Source organism: Haemaphysalis longicornis, unplaced genomic scaffold (assembly GCF_048455015.1).
Source record: "Haemaphysalis longicornis isolate Haplotype H1 unplaced genomic scaffold, Haemaphysalis longicornis Haplotype H1 scaffold_18, whole genome shotgun sequence".
Taxonomy (NCBI): domain Eukaryota; kingdom Metazoa; phylum Arthropoda; class Arachnida; order Ixodida; family Ixodidae; genus Haemaphysalis; species Haemaphysalis longicornis.
In genome coordinates this window covers 4,109,675-4,128,198 of record NW_027526282.1, presented here as the reverse complement: position 1 = coordinate 4,128,198, position 18,524 = coordinate 4,109,675, and the positions used below count along the sequence as shown (strand labels likewise).

At 46.9% G+C, this 18,524-nt stretch overlaps 1 protein-coding gene across 2 annotated transcripts in view; it reads right to left on the bottom strand.

The window, feature by feature from the left end:
• Positions 1 to 18,524, bottom strand: part of LOC144166574 (mediator of RNA polymerase II transcription subunit 30-like) — a 53,989-nt gene that overhangs the window by 18,315 nt on the left and 17,150 nt on the right. Inside the window, exons 1-2 of one of the 2 annotated variants that reach the window (XM_077696072.1) lie at positions 8,988 to 9,232; positions 5,641 to 6,093 (exon numbers count right to left, since the gene is read on the bottom strand). In XM_077696072.1, coding sequence (XP_077552198.1) covers positions 5,641 to 6,015 — 375 coding nt within the window. In that variant the 5' untranslated portion in view covers positions 6,016 to 6,093; positions 8,988 to 9,232. Of the gene's footprint in view, positions 1 to 5,640; positions 6,094 to 8,987; positions 9,233 to 18,524 lie in introns of those variants that run through there. The other variant, XM_077696071.1, reaches the window with a different exon arrangement.

Genomic DNA, 18,524 nt, shown 5'->3' with positions numbered 1-18,524 from the left:
ATTTAAACAATTACAAAAGAGGCATGGACAGTCTGGTGTTCTAAAACCCTGTGACGACCAGCCAAACGCAGGCTATTCAGCACTTAAAAGATCATTATTTTAAAGTAGATCTGCCCGAGTTTGTACAGAATGACCCAAACAAATTTTGCAAGTTCCTCGGTGAAAAAACTAAAGTTATCACTGAAACGAAAACTGATGGTTTTATTTCAATTTAACAATTTCAATTTGTAATTTCAAAGCATTTTTTCTTGCACTGGTTCTTGTGGCTAAAAGTGTTTGAGCCATGTGATACCTTTTTATATCCTATCCTGGTGTGTTTGTCTATGCTGTTAAACCTGAAAACTAAAGCATTCTGTGGTCTTGATGGTATACCTAACGTGTTTCTCCAATAAGCTGAACGTATTGCAAAATTTCTTATCGACATTTTTCACTCCTCTTTGTTGTCATCCAAACTACCCCCGGTCTGGTAGAAGGCCAACCTTGTCACTCCCGCATTCAAAAAAGTGACCACCTGTCACCTCAAAATTATCGTCATATTTCTATGACATCTTTTTGTTACCAACTAATCAAATGTGTAATGGCTAAACAACTCTTAATTTTTTTAAGTGAACATTCAATCCTATCCGATAAGCAGCATGGCTTTAAAAGGAATATTCTACAGTTACACAATTAGTTATGGTCATTCACACTTCTCCCTTAAAAGTTCTGATAACAGTTGCCAAGTAGACACATTCTTTTCAGATTCTAGTAAGGCTTTTGACAGGGTCCCACATAATAAGCTAATATGAAAACTTATATTCACCGGCCTTCCAGTCATATTGGTAAATCGAATTGCAGATTATACGAGTAACCGGAAGCAATATGTTGCAATAAATTATCATCATTCAGCGTCTCTTCATGTTATAATTGGCATGCCCCATGAAGTGTTTTGGGCCCAATATTGTTTCTTAAAATCAACAGGAAATTAACTGCCCTGGTGACCAAGCTGAACTTGACAGTAACCTTGCTAACATTTCTAAATGGTGCAATATGCAGGGAATTGCCTTAAATACGGATGAATTCACACAAGGAACATCGATTAAAATGTGTATATGAACTACAAACTAATTTTTAACCAGAGGTAACTAGTTACAAATACCTAGAATTCAAAATTACTAACACCTTGTCCTCGAACCTACACGTAGAAAACAAATTCTCAGCCCTATCTTCGCAAGCTTGGTTGCTTGAGGCATAAGGTGAGTAATTCTCCGTCAAATGTAAAACTCGCGTTATTTATCATTTAATAGGCCTAAACTGAAATATGCCAGTATGGTATGGGACCTACACACAAAAGCAAACATTAATAAACTTGAACAAACACAAAGAAAGGCCATTCAATTTATCTGCTCCACATGCTCCCTGCCTGATTACCCATCTCAGCTAATGTCTGATAATAGCATCCAAAAGCTTGAATCAGGCAGGCACAATTTATGGCTTAAATTCTTTCCGGGTCGTTCCATGCCAAACGTCCCAGACAGTTCGCTCAACCATCTCCAATTACGCAATAAAAATTCATGGTCGATCACTTCCCTACACTATTCGTTCTTGTAGCCAATTTTTAGGCTAAAAAATTTTTTTCCTCTTAACAGCAGAACAGCAATTTGAAAAATCACGGTGGTGACAAAAACCCACGTGAAAAACATTTCAGAAAAATAAAATTATATACCGAGCACAGTAAAATAATTGAACGTGCAAACTCACCACAGGGTATTGACAAAGAGGAAATAAAAACATGCAGCGCTAGAAAGCATAGCCGCTCTCTGATCAAAATGTTGATGGTGTGCCCTTTTGTCTATACAGTAAAGCCCGCTTATATCGAACACGAATATATCGAATTATTGCCTGTATCGAACCCTTGTATAATTCTGGTAAAAATTACATGCATTGAAAACTTTTTATATCGAACGCGATTTTGCTCACAATGGATATATCAAACTCTCCCGCGCAAAATTTTTCGCTCTCCTTAGGCATGCGGCAGGCTTTCCTGAATACATCGGCGCGCAGCGGTGACGCGCGAGCTCGGGCGCGTCCAAACCGGCTGTGGCAGAGTGGACCAGCTCCACGCATGCATGCCGTTGGAGCCGAAAGCGCCACATTGGGCGCTGCGGGCTGCGGTGTCACTGAACTTCAAGTCCACGCCACTCGCTGCGTGCACTTGCTTGCTCAGTTCGCTGGGTTCGCCAGTATTCCCTTGTATCCATGCTTGTCTCCGCTCTGTCGAAGACGCCGGGGACTCCGTACCGCTTCCGAGCACGAGCGAAGCCGTCGCTGCCGTGGCCCTGCTACGGCGATACTGCAGTGCCATTGAGGGCATCGGTCTTGCGCTTGCCGACTGTTTAGATACCGTGCAGCAAGCAGTCACCAGCAACGCGTTGCGCTCCAAGAAGCAGGCTACACTCATGCAGTTCTTCTGCCCCAATATATTACAGTCGAACCCCGCCACAACGAACGCCGCTACAACGAAATTTTCGCCACAACGAAGGTTTTTCGGTTCCCCGTCAGCTTCCCATAGAAAGTAACACAAAACAGCTCCTTAATAACGAATGCGCTTTATTAGATATTTCCGCTTCAAAGAACTTTTCGAGAACGAAACTGGCACTTCACTGAAATGGGCATTGCCGAGCAGTCAAATTAGACGGCCCTTCCAAAGCTGTGACGATCGGATTCACGCTTCAACGAGGTTTTAGAAACCGAAACTGGAACCGCACTGAAGTTGAGTGGCCGCCATATTAGAAGACAAATCTAAAGTGCGAATTTGAGCCACTGCAATCCATAGCCACCCGTGGTCATCACGCGGCCGCGACAGCGATCTTCGATTTTCTCTGTGTTGTGTTGGTTGAAATGGCTACAAAAACGAAGAAGCGCAAATTTCTCTCTCTCAAGGAGAAGGCAAAGATTATTGCCGAGGCAGAAGGCGGTAGGAAGAAAGCGAACATTGCCCACGATTTCGGCATTTCACCGAGCTCGCTGTCGACGGTGCTGAAAAACAGACTCCATCCACAAGGCTCTTGCTTCTGGTACGTGTTCACAGCACAAGAAAGTGACGCTGCCCAAACATGACGAGCTTGACAAGGCCGTCTACACGTGGTTTGTGGACGCACGAGCAAGAAACATTCCACTGAGCGGAGCGACTGTGCAGCAGAAGGCCCTTCAGTACGCGTGCTTGCTTGGCCTCGACGATTTCAAGGCCAGCACGGGGTGGCTTAGCCGCTTCAAAACCCGACACGGCATTGTTGGCAAGGTGCTGTCTGGCGAGTCGGCGGCCGCTGATGAGGAAGCTGCATCGGAGTGGATTTCCGATAATGCCGCGAGCTTGCTTGAGCAGTACAGTCCGTCGGACATTTATAACGCTGACGAGACTGGCTTGTTTTACGAGATGCTACCGTCAACGACGCTTGATTTTAGAGGACAGCGTTGCCACGGTGGGAAGCACAGCAAGAAGAGAGTTACGGTGCTGCTGTGTGCCAACATGGACGGTTCAGATAAGTGCCTGGTAATCGGCAAAAGTGCTAAGCCGCGGTGTTTTAAAGGCAATCGAGGACTACCGGTAAAGTATGTAGCGAACAAAAAGGCCTGGATTACACGCTCAATTTTCACAGAGTGGGTTGTCGCCTTTGACTGCGACATGAAGAGGCAAGGCCGCAAAGTTTGTTTACTGTTAGACAACTGCTCAGCCCATCGAATCGACGACGTTGTTCTGACGAACACAGAGGTGAAGTACTTTCCTCCGAACTGTACATCTCTAATACAGCCGTTGGACCAAGGGGTGATTGTGAGCCTGAAACGAGCGTACCGCAGCCGGTTAATGCAGCGCCTTCTGCTGAACATTGAAACTGGCCGAGAGACAAAGATCGACCTGTACATGGCGCTTCAAATGATGGCTGCTGCGTGGAGCACTTTGAAGCGCGAAACAATATTCAACTGCTTCAAACACTGCGGTTTTGGGAACAACCAAGCGGCGACCAGCTCAACCGAAGCCGAAGATGAGCCCGCGTCAGAGCAGGCTGAAGACGCACTAATCGCTTCACAGTGGATGGACCTTGAGGACAAGAGATTTGTGGCTGCCGATCTTCAGCTGGACGACTTCGTTAACGTCGACGCCAACGTAGAGGTGTATGAAGAGTTGACCGATGCTGAGATAGTCGAGAGCGTGCAAAAGCGTGGTGATGTTTCATCGTCCGGGGAAGATGATCCCCAAGACACGCCGACTCCAGCGACTGCTTCCAAAGTAATGGACGCTTTTGATATTATCAGAAAAGTTATAGGAGCACACGACGATGACATTGCGATGGCTCTTCTAACTGACTGTGAGGCTCGCGTAATGCCGTTGCTTGCTGTGAAGCGAAAGCAAGCCAGGCTCACCGACTTCTGGAAATAAAGTTCCGGTAAGCGTAAGCTTGCCAAACTTGCTGATTTTCATGCATATACAGTTAAATTTTGATAATTTAAACCGCTTCACTGCGGCGGTGCATGTGCCGTAAAATGCGTGTTTCGCGATCGCCCGGGCACGAGCGTTGAGTTAGCGGTTGGCCGCAATGTAAGAAAATGGTGTAAGAGCGACGCTAAATGCATTCTCTGGTGAAGTTAGACAGTTTATTGACCGCCTTAGGTATGTCAACCTTTGGTTTCCCCCCTCCCGCCATCGCGGAAATTTCATGGACGATTGTTTCGCTCGCGGCTTGGCCGTTTGGCGTACGTATAACGGTAATTTTGCATTAACGAAGTTCCGCCACAACGAAATTTTTCGCGTGTCCCGTGAATTTCGTTGTAGCGGGACTCGACTGTATTGTTTTCTTTCCGAGAAAGTGTTGTATCAATAGTGAACTGCAGGGTGGTAAGAGCCCAGCATTAGCTCGTGCCTCCGTCGGCAAGATTGCTCTCATATGTTTTTTTTTTTGCTTCCCTTTCTACATCGAATATTTGCTATATTGAACTATTTTACAATCCTCGCGCTGTTTGATGTAAGTGGGCTTTACTGTATTGCCAGCAGAAGTGACCACTAGAATGGCGCAGACCGGCAGCTTGCGCATACACACATCACTCTGGAAAAAGGTCCATTGGCTGCAAGCTCTGCTCATGACACTATGAACTTCAGCTGTGCTTGAGAAGCACAATTGGTGGGGAATGAGGGGAGACAACTTAAGCCACAGCAGAAATTGAACTTGTGCCTCAGCCAATGAAAGATGCTGGTGGTGGCGCAACTGTTGTCATTGCTTAGCTAAAGCATACAAAGAGACTTAAGTTCTAACCACTGGCACATATACAGAAGGGGGTGGAAGGAGAGCTGCGGTGGACCAATTGCACACAACTCCTGCCAGCCAGCCTCCCCCCTTGTGGTGCCTAAACCCGCTGTGGCGGCTCAGTGGCTAAAGCGCTGTGCTGTTGAGCGTAACGATGCGGGTTTGATCTCGGCCACGGTGACCGCTTTTACGGGGAGGCGAAAAGTGAAAACGCCCTGTGTTGAGATTTCGGCGCACGTTAAAGATCCCCAGGTGTTCAGAGTTAATCCAGAGCCCTCTCCTACGGTGCACCTCACAGCCCAGGTGTGACTTTGACACATCAAACCCTCGAAATTTGAAGATATTCGTGGTGCCCCCTCACCTGGAGCGCCTTGAGGTTCTGGAAGAGCTCGATGGCCTTGGAAACGATCTCCTGCACGATCTCCTGCCCCATGCGGCACATGATGGCCGTGTTGAAGTCCTTGGGCTGCAGGGGCACCCCCGACGGGTCCCCCCCGTCGCCCGGCCCTCCCCCCCCGGGACCCCCCACGGGCATGGGGAAGCCGGGAGGGCCCCCCACCCCCGCCTGCACGGGCGACAGCAGGGGTGGCCCCAGGCCCCCTCCCATGTGCTGCTGCTGCTGCATGGGTGGCAGCTGCATGGGCTGAGGCTGCGGCTGCATGGGCGGCTGCTGCTGCTGCAGCTGCTGCAGCTGCTGCTGGGGCTGCGGGTGGTGGTGGTGGTACGGAGAGGCCATCGCCCCGAGGCCACGCCCCCTGGAGAGGCCACGCCCCCGGCCCCCTCTCCCTCGCCTCGGCCTCGTCAGTCCACCGCACTGCGTCGCCAAAATAGGGGCACACACGAGCAATACAAGTCCATTTCATGTCCGTTCCAAAGTGTCCATTTCGAGTGAGCACTGATTGGCTGAAAGCATGCAACCCAGAATTGTTCAGCATAACCGAAAGCGTCTGCCAAACATCTTTTAAATCAGCGTACCCTGGAAGCCACCCCCCCCAGCCATGTTGCATGTGGTCTCCACACTGTTGTAAACTGCCTTGGCCCAGCATCACTGTCACGAGCACTATTTTCACATCTGTTCAATCTGACGCAACCGTGCCCAACACTCAGTAGCAACACAGTTGTGTGATGAGTGGTGCCATCATCAGTGGCATCCCCGTGGTCATCATCATCGACACTGCTCTGGCAAGACAGCCATCATCACCAATGACACCGGGGAGCCTCGGGCGGCACAGATGTTTTAGAGCACTGGTGAATGAGGAGGAAGAGGTGTGCGTGCGAGCTCAAGATTGCTAGGGGCTCACCACTGCACAGAAGTTTGGAGTGGGCAACAGAAAGCACTGGTGCTCGGTTCTTGAATACCACAAGCAGCATCAATCCCTGAGGTCTAGACTCTGCGGGACCTTAGTTTGGGTGATCCTACACAAAACACAGAGCCCAGCACCAGAGGAACCTGATTTCTATTTACAGTCAAGACTCACTACCTCACGCGAGGCCAAGATCCCCCCGCAATGACACAAATGGGCCGTGCCATCTTCACCCTGCACCGAAGACTCACCATGGCCATGGACCCAGAACCAGAGGAACCTGATTTCTATTTAGTCAGACTCACTACCTCACGCGAGGCCAAGATCTCCGTGCAATGACACAAACGGGTCGTGCCATCTGCACCCTGCACCGAAGACTCACCATGGCCATGGACCGGCAAGTGCAGTGCTGAGCTGCCATACTCACATGAGGATGTGTGCGTCACTACGCTGTGATATACACAGAAGTTTTGTGCATCATTGTTCCGTTGAAGTACTCTCACGGTGCGTGTTGTGAGTGTGTTGTGCATCGTATCCCGCCCATCCACAGCAAAACGTTCGTTGTCTCAGCCATTGTGCTTCCAATCCCTCTTGTCCATGCCATGTGCATTCTAGCGCGACTTGTTGGCTATATTCCTGGCTATTGGCCTAGTAAAGCTGCTCTAAGTCTGTCCTCCCCACCATTTTCAACGGAAGCAGGCCAGTGCATGCTTGGAAGCACAAAGAGACACCAGCGCCCCATTCACAGGCTTCGACAACAGGCACATACTGAAGCGTGGCAAAGCAATACCTCTCAGTCTGCTCTCCCATGTCCCAAAAAATTCTTCCTGCATCAGACAAGTACTGTACGTACGATAACGTACCTCCACAGAACTCGTTGCCTAATTGAAGATACAATGCCACCCTTTTCCCACTGTATACTAAAGTAAGGGCAGTAGCGTATTATTTGGTCACGTACAGTCTTCATCAAAATTTTCGGCTGCGCTCTTTTCGGTCTCTTTAGCTGGTTGCGCAGCTAAGGAGAGTGATGGGAACTTTCCCTCTTGCTTTCGCAGTGTGGCTGGCATGACAATTGGTGCAGCGCGTGGCCACTTCTTCAGAGCAGGCACTTCACGTCGCACGTCACACCAGCCATACTATGAAAGCAAGAGGGAAAGTTCCCATCACTCTCCTTAGCCGCGCAACCAGCTGACAGCGGCAGCTCCAGCGCCCTTCGGCCGCGGTCACCATGGCCTACAAAATTTTTACAAAGACCACCTTTATTCTCACCAACTACATAAGTGCCTTAATCCATCAGTTATAACGACATACACAGGAAATAGAGCCTGCCAAGAAATAAAGCAAAACAAGACAAGAGCACTTCAACATCGGACTTGGTATATCTGCAAGTTAGCAAATGCCCTGAAGCGGGTGTTATCAATCGTCTAAGCATTCCAAGATAACTGACATGTACCCTCATTTATTTATCTCATTGTGGAGTGCGACTGTTTAAGGCAGACATTCCGGCTAGCTGGTGTTGAGTAAACTTCGACACTGTAGCCAGCGCAAAATAGACAAGGGTCCGATGTCGCAGAGACAGGGCAAGCGCCCATCCTGTCTTTTTTTTTATTTGTGCTCTTGTCCTAACTGCACTGGCTACAGTGTCGAATTCATACGTATGTGCAACTACGCAAAGCCATTTTCTGGCCAGAAAACACTTCGCAAAGAAATAAGGCTGACGCTGTGCGCACGACTTGGTCAGCTTCCGAAATATAAACAGCGTTCTCATGCACGCTGTGTCGACTGCAAACTGAATAGTACCACACTTCACACGAGCACCTCAAAATAGTGTGTACAAGTGTCATAAATTCAGCGATCGCATTGAAAAATCGAGACCTCAAAGTGCAGAAAAGCCGCTTTATGTGCCCTGTGGCGAAAACGACCTGAAACGCACCACTCCAATTCCGAAAGATAATGCGCAAAAAATTCAATCGAGCGACTGGGGGAGACAAAGCTAACCAGGGAAAATGAAGTTAGAAACAGCTGCGGTTTGAACCCAAAGATTGTGCCCACAATTTAGAGGCGACACCTCGACAACACGAGTAACCGATGCTCAAAAAGATGCGTTGTCGTGCACGCAGATATATCCCGCAGGGATACACGACGTCATGTGTATATTATCGCTTAAGAAATAAAGGAAAACCCTAGCTGAAGTCAAGCAGCCTACAAGAGAGCAAAACAATTCGTAACTCCAAGCGCAACAACAGCGCTCCGGGATTCCAAGGCCAGAGCAGACTGGAATTTAACATACATATCGCTACTTGCTTTTCTGCGTGAGTACAATGAACAAAAGCGTTTGATACTGCGATTTAGAAGATTATGTGTACGAGAGCTCAAGAAATGTGGGCGCCGATTTTCAACTGACCTGCTTCGCAGCGTGTCAAAAGTGCCGGTCGCCTGGGGCCGGCGGTTCACAGATGCCGAAGATGCCAAGGTATGCACAGGATATTTGCAAGCACTTATAAATCCGAAGCGCTGTGTTGAAACGACCGGCCTGAGGTGGCGAGATTAAATTTGTATTCTAGGCAGTGAAAGTATCGTTCAGTCTCTGCTCCGTTGTTTTGCGTCGTTTCTTCCGAAAGTGTTTTGGATTATGATAGAACTAGTCTTGGCTTGATGTGGCCCGGTGTGGCATTGCAGCGTACATCCAATGTAGACTTCGCTACTTTTAGCGCACAGTTCACTTAAATAGTTCATTTTACCTAGTTTTTGTTCACAACAAAGTAAAATAAAAAAAATTGAGATCACATATGACGTTGCGTTCATAAAACCCGGGCTGAAAAGAATCAAACATTGGTCCCGTAAGCGCGCGAAGCAACTACCGTTTCAAAATTTTTTTTCCGTAATAGTTTTTCGAAACTTCCTTGAGTGAAATTACACTGACACAGGGACGAGAAAGGGAAACGACACCAGCGCTTTCATTATCACAATTTCCTTATCGCAATTTTCTTATCACAACACAGGTGTTGTGATAAGAAAATGGAGAATAAATGGAATAAATGGAGAATAAAAGCGTCATTCCATCAGGCTTTTTGTCAGGCCTGACGGAATGCGTCAGGCGTCAGGCTTTTGTCCACAGCTTCCTTCCGCAGAGCAACAGTACGAGTTCAATCGTCTGCTTAAACGACGATTCGTCTGCTTAAACGACGATTTTGCTGCACTTTTGTATTTTCGAAGAAACTGCTTGGCACAGCTTGGCATGCGAAGCCATAGCGCAGTGATTTCCCTACACCCCCCCTAGGGGGTGTGTAGACCCCCCCTAGATTTTCTGGACACCCCCCCTTGAATCCCCAAATTTCACTCTTGTCAGTCCTTGTATGGACGTGTTTCAGTATCGATCTGCGCATGCGCGGGCTGCCCGTCCGCTATTCTTGGCAGTAGCCTCGGGCAAAATAAAGAAAAGTGCGCCCCCCGAGCTTGCTGTTAGCGTTGCACGTATTTATTTCCTTTTTTTCGACAGCTCGTGGCAAGTTCGTATGTGCACACAAAAAAGGCTTTCAAAGGAAAGGGGAAAAGTGGTTTGAGGCTGACCACGCTGTGAGCACATTGCTACCAGCAAGGGAGTAGCGAAAAGCGCTACGGAAGCTAATCCTGGCGTTTTAATAAATCGGGAGCATACAATCGGTGCCTGATTTATAAGTGCTGCATAATTCGTGTACTACCTAACCATTGTTTCAAGAACTCAAATTTCGTCACTGGCCCTGGTAACAAGTTCGAAAATGTCCTTATACGTTGAAAAATGGCGAGAAATTAAAAAAAAAACTGAATACGGACTTTTCATGGTAAAAAATGAATTCCTCTAAATTTGTTTTTTTCTTAGATTGAATAGAAAGCACCGCCTCTCAGGTGTATATATATATGTATATATATAGAAAATGAAAAACGTGCGTCACGGGGATGAGCGTTTGGTTAACAGACGTCTATTATTTAACTAGTGGGACAAAAAAACAGCTTTTTCTAGTTTATGAACCTCCCCCCCCCCCCCCCCCCCCCCGAGCCATTGAGACACCCCCCCTTGATTCGATGCCTGGGGAAACCCCTGCCATAGCGAGAGTGGGCAGCGGGAGTGCCCGTTGGCACGAAAGTCCCTTCGTCGGTTTTGCACGATTGATTGAATTCAACCCCCCGTGAAAATGGAAAGGGCGTTTCTAGCAAGCACTCATTATTTCGAGCGTCATTTCTGACCAGATTTATAGATTCTAGCTGGAATCGACACCATCTAACTAGAAAAATTCTTAGTTAGGTAAGGTACGATCATTTACAGCTTGCAGGCTTTTTTTTTCAGCTGGACTGACAAATGCTAGCTGGTTGTAAAAGGTGCCAGCTACATAATCTAAATCCAGCTTAAAATGAGCTACAAACTGAATTTCTAGCTAGAAAAAATTTCTGGTTCAATAACCCAACTAGAAAAAAATATTATTTTCACCTGGGAGTCGTCAACACAAACCTGCCCCGCGACTGAAATCGCACTTATATCGCAGACCCCACTTTATGAGCTAATGGCCACCCGTATTCTTTTAAGTGCGAATGCACTTTATAAGCGACCCCAAACCATCCACCGCCGGCGGCGGCGGCGGCGTCGGCGGCGTTGGCGTCCGCAGTGCTCCTCTATATTTAAAAAAGAAACAGCGTCTGGCGCCAGGTTTCGATCCGAGGACTTTGCGGCCGCAGCGCGACGCTTTACCGACCAAGCCACGGACGCGACGGTGATATCAGCGTTAATGACGCGCGTTATATCTTTAACGCATTCAAACTACGTCGTCAGCGGCGTGCGTTGGCGACTCAGCGGCGTTATAGCGGCTTGATAACTGCGTGGTGTACACGTGATACTACAAACCCGATGGAAGAGATGGAAGAGAAGGCGGCGAGGCGGTGGGCTGCGGGGGCCGAGCGCAAGCGCCGCAAGCGGGCCGACAACCGTGCATTCGCACTTTCACATTCTCCCCCTCGGGGAAATGCGGGGGAATTTTTTATTTTAACTAGCTATTCGATGTGGAGTCGGATGGGTCATCATCAGTTTACCAGTAAATACTAGAAGTTGTTTTCATAGAAATGCATCAGAAATAAACAGGGCTCCTAACGTAAGAGTGACCAAGAAACCCATCTCAAAACTTTGGCAGTAAGTTTCTGAACTGCATGGTCTCGTATCGACTTTTTGAAACTGCTTACCTGCTATTGAAGAATTTTTGTAGAGTCGGTGCTTATGGCAACACCACGCCAACGAGAACTCGCCAGCGCGTCAGTGTCAGTCTGTACGCGTTCTGCGAACTCAGTGAACGTTACAGCGCAAAAATGGTGGTCGGTATAAAATACATGCCCAAAAACAAATAAATCAACTAAAGACGCCCTGTTGGGAATTCGAACTTGCGATTGGCAAAACAGCCGAGCTACTGCTCCACACCACTCGGCCATTTTTTTTTTCTTTCTTGCGGATCTTCGACATTACATAACAGTGGGCACACAAAGATGTACAAACTCACACGTTCGGCTACCAGCCTAACTTAAGAAGACCACTCAGCCACAAGCCGTATTTTTTTTAAATTGCCTTTTTTCGCACACAATACACGTCACGGATAAATTAGAAACCATCGGCCGAACTTCGGCTGCCGGAAAAACTAAAAATAAACATCAAACGTGTACGCAGCGCTTTTAGAACTGGTAGCCATTCCAGATCGGGCGTCTGCAACTTGTGCACTTCAAAGAGAAAACTAATACTTCGTGCGAAATATTTGCTCACAATGAGGGCGTGCGGGTCAGCGCGGCGCACCGCCATCCTCGACCTCCAAATGGCATGCAATCCTAGAGCCATGATGAGGTTATACGGCACACTGTAGCTACGCAAATAAATTGTATGCCTTGTGGTGAAACGGCCTGGTATATTTTTAAGGTTCTCTGTTACGCATCCCAGAAAAAGATGGCGTCCCAGCACTCCGCAAAAACGTGCTCAACAGTTTACGGTTTGTTGCACAAAGTGCAAGTTGTAGGACCAGCGACAAACAAGCCTTTCTCCTGCATCCACCTCTTAACGGGCAGTGTACTGGTGTGTAGCTTCAAGAAAAAGGTTTTCACAGGTGCTGGAATGGCCTTTTTAACACGAGATGACACGTCCTGGCCAGGAGCAGATCTACACAGGTAACAACAGATCCTTCAAGTCCTTATTAAAAGCCTTTCTTGACACAGTTGCTAGGTGCTTCAATGAAAACCGTACTGCTAGAAACCTAGAAGAGTCTACAACCTCCTTCATATAGCCTTTATGGCTATACATCTTTCATTTGCGGACGAGACAATGTATACTTTGGCAATGCTTTTGACAGCACACTTTGTAAAAATGTTCGCAGAAAAGGGTCATTCGTATCTCGTAAAAGCAAGAACCGGTTATCAAGCTGGCGAATATAAACGTGACGCTGCCCAAATTCAAAATTTTCAATTTCAAATTTATTACCCCACCCCGCCCTCCCTAATTAACTCGCCGGAAAAGATTACTTCTAATTAAACGCTCCCGAAATAAAGACCATGTAAACACCGCGAACACACGATGTATTCTCTGAACGTGATTGATTGATTGTAGGCCAGTGATGCCAATTTAGCGGATTTTCCGCTAAATCTGGCGGATTTCATTTTATTCTGACGGGGGAAAAATTTGTCTAGCGGCTAGTGGATTTTTTGACGGGCCATTTTCATGCATAGCGGATTTCTGGCGGATACCTGACGAAGTGCACTGATTCAAAATTGCCCTGCAAGAAACCATTTCCGTGTCCTCTAAAAATTCAGAAATTGCTTAACTTCAGAGGTTAGGAGGGCTCCTGTTCACTTGCTCCGCCTATCTCAAACAAACAAATCCGCGAGGTTTCAAAACGGCTCTGAGACAATCGAAAAAATTCAAAACCAGTGGAGCAAAATCACACCCCTGGACTGGAAGCAAATATCGTTCACGCAGTCGTTCTGGTGTGAAGTTCACTCCTATAAGGACGCCTGCGGCGAAAACCCGTTCGCCGAGCTGGCCGGATTTGCCATGTCGATGCTCGTGCTGCCGTATTCAAATGCCGAAGTAGAGATGAGGTGTAGTCAGCTTAACATAGTAAAATCCAAGATGAGGAACAAGCCGAAGCCTGAAACAACAAACGCCATCCTCGTCGTAAGAGCGGGACTGAAGTGACACCAGAAAAGTTGTTTTGATTACGAACTTCCCGCAGCAGTTGTTAGTGCAATCTGGACATCTGCAACGTATTTGCAACCAAGTCACCTTTCTGGTCCCTCAACAAGTACTAGCGGTTCCGTGGAGATGGTGTCAGACGACGACAGCGGCGACGAAGACCTCGATGTGTTTTTCGTTGACCTGTGAGTTCTTTTTTTTTTTTCATCAGTGTGAAGATTTATAACTTTTAGCCTCTTCTGTGATGAGGTTGACCAATGACGACCACCGCAGCACTGAAACCTGAAGTGTTCTGTTAGACTCGTTGGAAGACTGTTTTATATATTGTTTCAGCTCTCGTAGTTTTGGGGAGCTTTTAAGAATGATAAAGGTATTTCTGATACGAAATTGCACTGTTAATTTAAATAAAACAGGCCCTAGCGGGAAATTTAGCGGATATGTTTTAGAATCTAGCGGAATCTGGGGGATTTCTCATTGCTTTTTAGCGGATGTCTGACGCTCAGCGATGGCAACACAGGGTTTAACGCGCCGACGGAATGCAGGTGATGAGGCGCGCCGTAGTGGAGGGCTCCGGATTAATTTTGACCACCTGGGGATCTTTAACGTGCGCCGAAATCTCGTACACACGGGCGTTTTTGCTTTTCGCCTCCATCAGAAAAGCGGCCGCCGCGGCCGGGAATCGAACCCGCGACCTCGTGCTCATTCTCTGAACGTGAACTCACGAACAATGAAGGGCTTGAATCCCATACCACGGTTTTGCTACAAGAAAAAGGTTGCAAACTGTGGCACGTGTGAAAACAGACAAAGCTCGACCCTCCCCTTGGTTGTCTTTTCGTTCGCGCAGCTTCACCGTTTCGGATTCCCAGTAATCGCGGCTATCCTGATAACTGTCCAGGGGAACTGCGAGGTACCGCACAGGTGTGCGTAACCAAGAGACATTTTCAAACACTGACGATGCTGCCGCCCAGTCCCGATGAAAAAAACCCACACACTTTGCCCGATTAACACAACTCTTAGTAACGCGACAAAATGCCTTTGTTATCATTATTGCTTTGCTGACACTCTCCTTGTCACCACAAAATACAACCATGCCATCCGCATATGTTAATAGTCTCACCTCACTCGAGTGGAGACAACACCCGCGCCAATCACCACCATTAATTATGCGCGAACAAACAGGTTAAAAAATGCAAAACAACGGGACAGAGGCAAGACATTCCTGTCTCACAGTAGATAAAACGGCAATACTTTGGCATACATGCTTGTTTACGAACAGTTTTGTGAAACATTCACGATATGTCATGCGTACAATCAGTGATTTCCCTACACCCCCCCCCCTAGGGGGTGTGTAGACCCCCCCTAGTTTTTCTGGACACCCCCCTTGAATCCCCAAATTTCACTCGTGTCAGTCCTTGTAAGGACCTTTTTCAGTATCGATCTGCGCAGTATCGATTTCGGCCCTCAACAGGGCTTCGTCATCAGAAAGAAGCCGTCTTCTTCCCAACCATGTGAATGAGCTGATGAGCATAACTATCGAAGGTCCGGAGGTAGCCGATGCGCGAGATGCTATTGACGTTGACCGACATGTTTTTAATCATTTCATCGCAAAAGCGGTGCAGTGCTACAGCAAGAAGCCTGGACGGTTGTAAATAAGGTGCGGCGTTATGAAGTTCTAGTCTTCAAAAATGCGTACTTCTCCAATTTTTATTTTGGAATTTATTGCTTGGTTCTTTCATTCGCAATAAAAACGCTTTGTGTTTCTGTAAATGTATAAATAAAATTTCACGCTTTCGATATTCGAAGATTTTTTTTCAGCGTCTTTATTTGGCCTAGTACCATGCGCCCGGTCTTCAATTTCTTTTGTTTTTATGGACCCTGGATGATTAGCGCTGCTTTCACGCTGCGTCAAGTAAGACGTGTACAAGTTTAATTATAACAACTGCAAATAAATAACTTATCGATTCGTCACGGGAATGAGCGTTTGGTTAACAGACGTCTATTATTTAACTAGTGGGATAAAAAAAACAGCTTTTCTAGTTTATGACCGCCCCAGAGCCATTGAGACACCCCCCCTTGATTCGATTCCTGGGGAAACCCCTGCGTACAATCTCTTTCACAACATCACCAACATTTCATAGCCCAAAATGAAGAACAAGATTTCGTGACACGCTTTATCAAACGCCTCCTCATAATCAATCTGAAGCATCGCTACCCTTCTACAAAATAAGTTGTGGGTTCGATTCCCGGCCACGGCGGCCGCTTTTATGATGGAGGCGAAAAGCAAAAATGCCCGTGTGTTTTGGCGCACGTTAAAGATCCCCAAGCGGTCAAAATTAATCCGGAGCCCTCCCCTATGGCGCGCCTCATCGCCTTCGTTGCGTCGGCGCGTGAAACCCTACAATTAATCAATAATCTCTTCTACAAAATACATCACAACACTGCAAAACGCTACGTACGACATGAACATCGTTTAATGTGCTTCTACCTCGTATGCCACATGTTTGATGCTCCCTATGTTTTTATTTCATGTAATCTATTAGCTATAATCATCATCAGGACTGTGTAGTTTGCATTGGCTAAGGTGATTGGCCTGTAGCCAGTTACAGACTGAAGTTTTGCCCTGTCGTCCGACTTTGGAATTTAAACAGTATTCGTTCACGAAAAAGAAAGTGGCAGGACGCCCGCCTAGAACGCTTAATACTCAATAAAAATTGTGCTAGGATGTTTGAAAACCTCTTGTAAAAAACGGCACCCAAGCGGTCCCACCCAGGAGATTTGCCTCCCTTTAAATTGCCTGTGGCTCTCTCGACTTCGCCTAACGTTATGGTTTCTTCTAGTGTATTTCTAACATCTTCATCGCAACGAGGCATGAACCGAATAACCCTTTCAGTCACCGTGCCTCCATATGGAGACGCGACTTTCTTCGTCGTTTTCTCGTGAAAAGAAAAAGAGTTCATGCTGCAGAGCGGTGCGGCTGATGTTCGAAACCTACGGAAGTTAAAAGGTAGCAACATGCGATGTGGAATGGCGGAACCGCGCTCATAATATAAACATCGTTTCAAAATGGACGCCACCAAGTTTTGTGGGAGCTCCGGTGTGTTGCCGTCCTAAGTTCTCTTTTACTGTGGCGTACATCACTTATAAAGGCTAAAAACACCTATTTCATGTGCAGAAATTATTATTTCACCTCCTTGTTTGTGAACTGCCTCAGGATATTTATTATTTTAATAGGGAAAACAGGATTGAGTAATGGTGTCTCCGTATGAGGACACGACGCCATTTGCGTAATAAGTATGCTAGAGAGGCTGAACCTTTTTTTCTTACCTCTAGACACTTGACACTGCTAAACCCCCAAGTATGGAATTTTTCGGCAGTGAATATAATGATTCGTAACTGAAAGGGATAAAGTCTTCGATATTGGGAATGGCAGTGCGAAGAGTAGTGTAATGTTGTACAAAAGCATCTTCTATTACCTTTTTATTTCGGGAAAGCTCTCCGTCTATCTATTTCATTAATCGTGTTGGCTTTAGTTAATTTCGTGGGTGATTCGCCCGCTAATAGTGTTCTGCCCTTGCTCGCACGGTCGCCCCCCTGTATTTTAGCTTACCTATTGCTTCTTTTGTTCTTTATTGTGCTTACGTCTGCCCAGAAAGAGCCAGGGACTTCGCATTCCAGCCTCAGCATCTCCCTCAAACTACGCTTCAGGTTGCTTCAGGTTTCGTTCTCTTTCCTTCTGGTACAGTATCGCTCTCTATGGCGTTAATTAAACTTAAAGTCCTGCTTAAAAAATTCCCGCTCCCCCCTCCCCCCCCCCCCTTCAACTTATATATCTTCTGCGTTTTTGTGTTTGCAAAAAGCGATCTTTTAAGTATTCCAGCGCTGCCGGGAATGGAAATATAAAGTACATTTTTATTTAGTTATAGCATTCCAAGCAGTTTAGATAACAATTTTTTTAATAACGCGAGAGCAGTAAGCGTCCCCCAAATTCCCCCAAATATCTCACCTCTAGCGACTGCATTCATCAGACGGAGAAGCAATTCGCAAATGTGCGGTCGTGCTGCTGGCCGCTATGCCAGTTCACCCAGCGCGAAAAGTGCTTCCGGCACCCTGGTTGGACGCTGTGCTATAACAGTTTCGGTTTATTTGAATTCCTTAGCACCTACATTTATTTCGCTGGCTCTTCTCCCGCCTTCAATTGGCTTTAGATTTTTTTACTGTCGTACCAGACTGCGAAGCGTCGCATGTGCGCTTGTGAGGAGTGACTTGAACTTGGAGCTTGATACAGTCTAGAAACTAACCAATTAAAGGCAATCCTTCCTGGCACAAACGTGTCGTGGCTTAGTTTCAACTGAGCGAATGAATTACGACGACCCGTCCGCGGCCGGCCGACTAAACGCTATAGGCCGACTGATTTCGTCGGAGGGTCGGCGAGCCGTGCAATAGCGAGTAAAGCCAATCCATCTCGTTTTGAAGTCATACAAAACGTCATAGGAAATCGGCAAGGAGGATGTAGAGGGGAGGAAAGCATTTTCGAGTTGATTTTTCTACTCAATGAAGTCGCGTGAACCGCAGCGAGAGTGGTCGAAACATGGACTAGAGACTCCAAAGTACAATCCGCGGTTATCCCGTAATGTTTACAAATCACTTCAGTGTCCCTTTAATCGCTAAGATGACTGACCAATTCGAGAACGACGTTGACGAGGGCAATTGACCGTCGTAAATTTATATGGATAGCATATGGTGTACTGA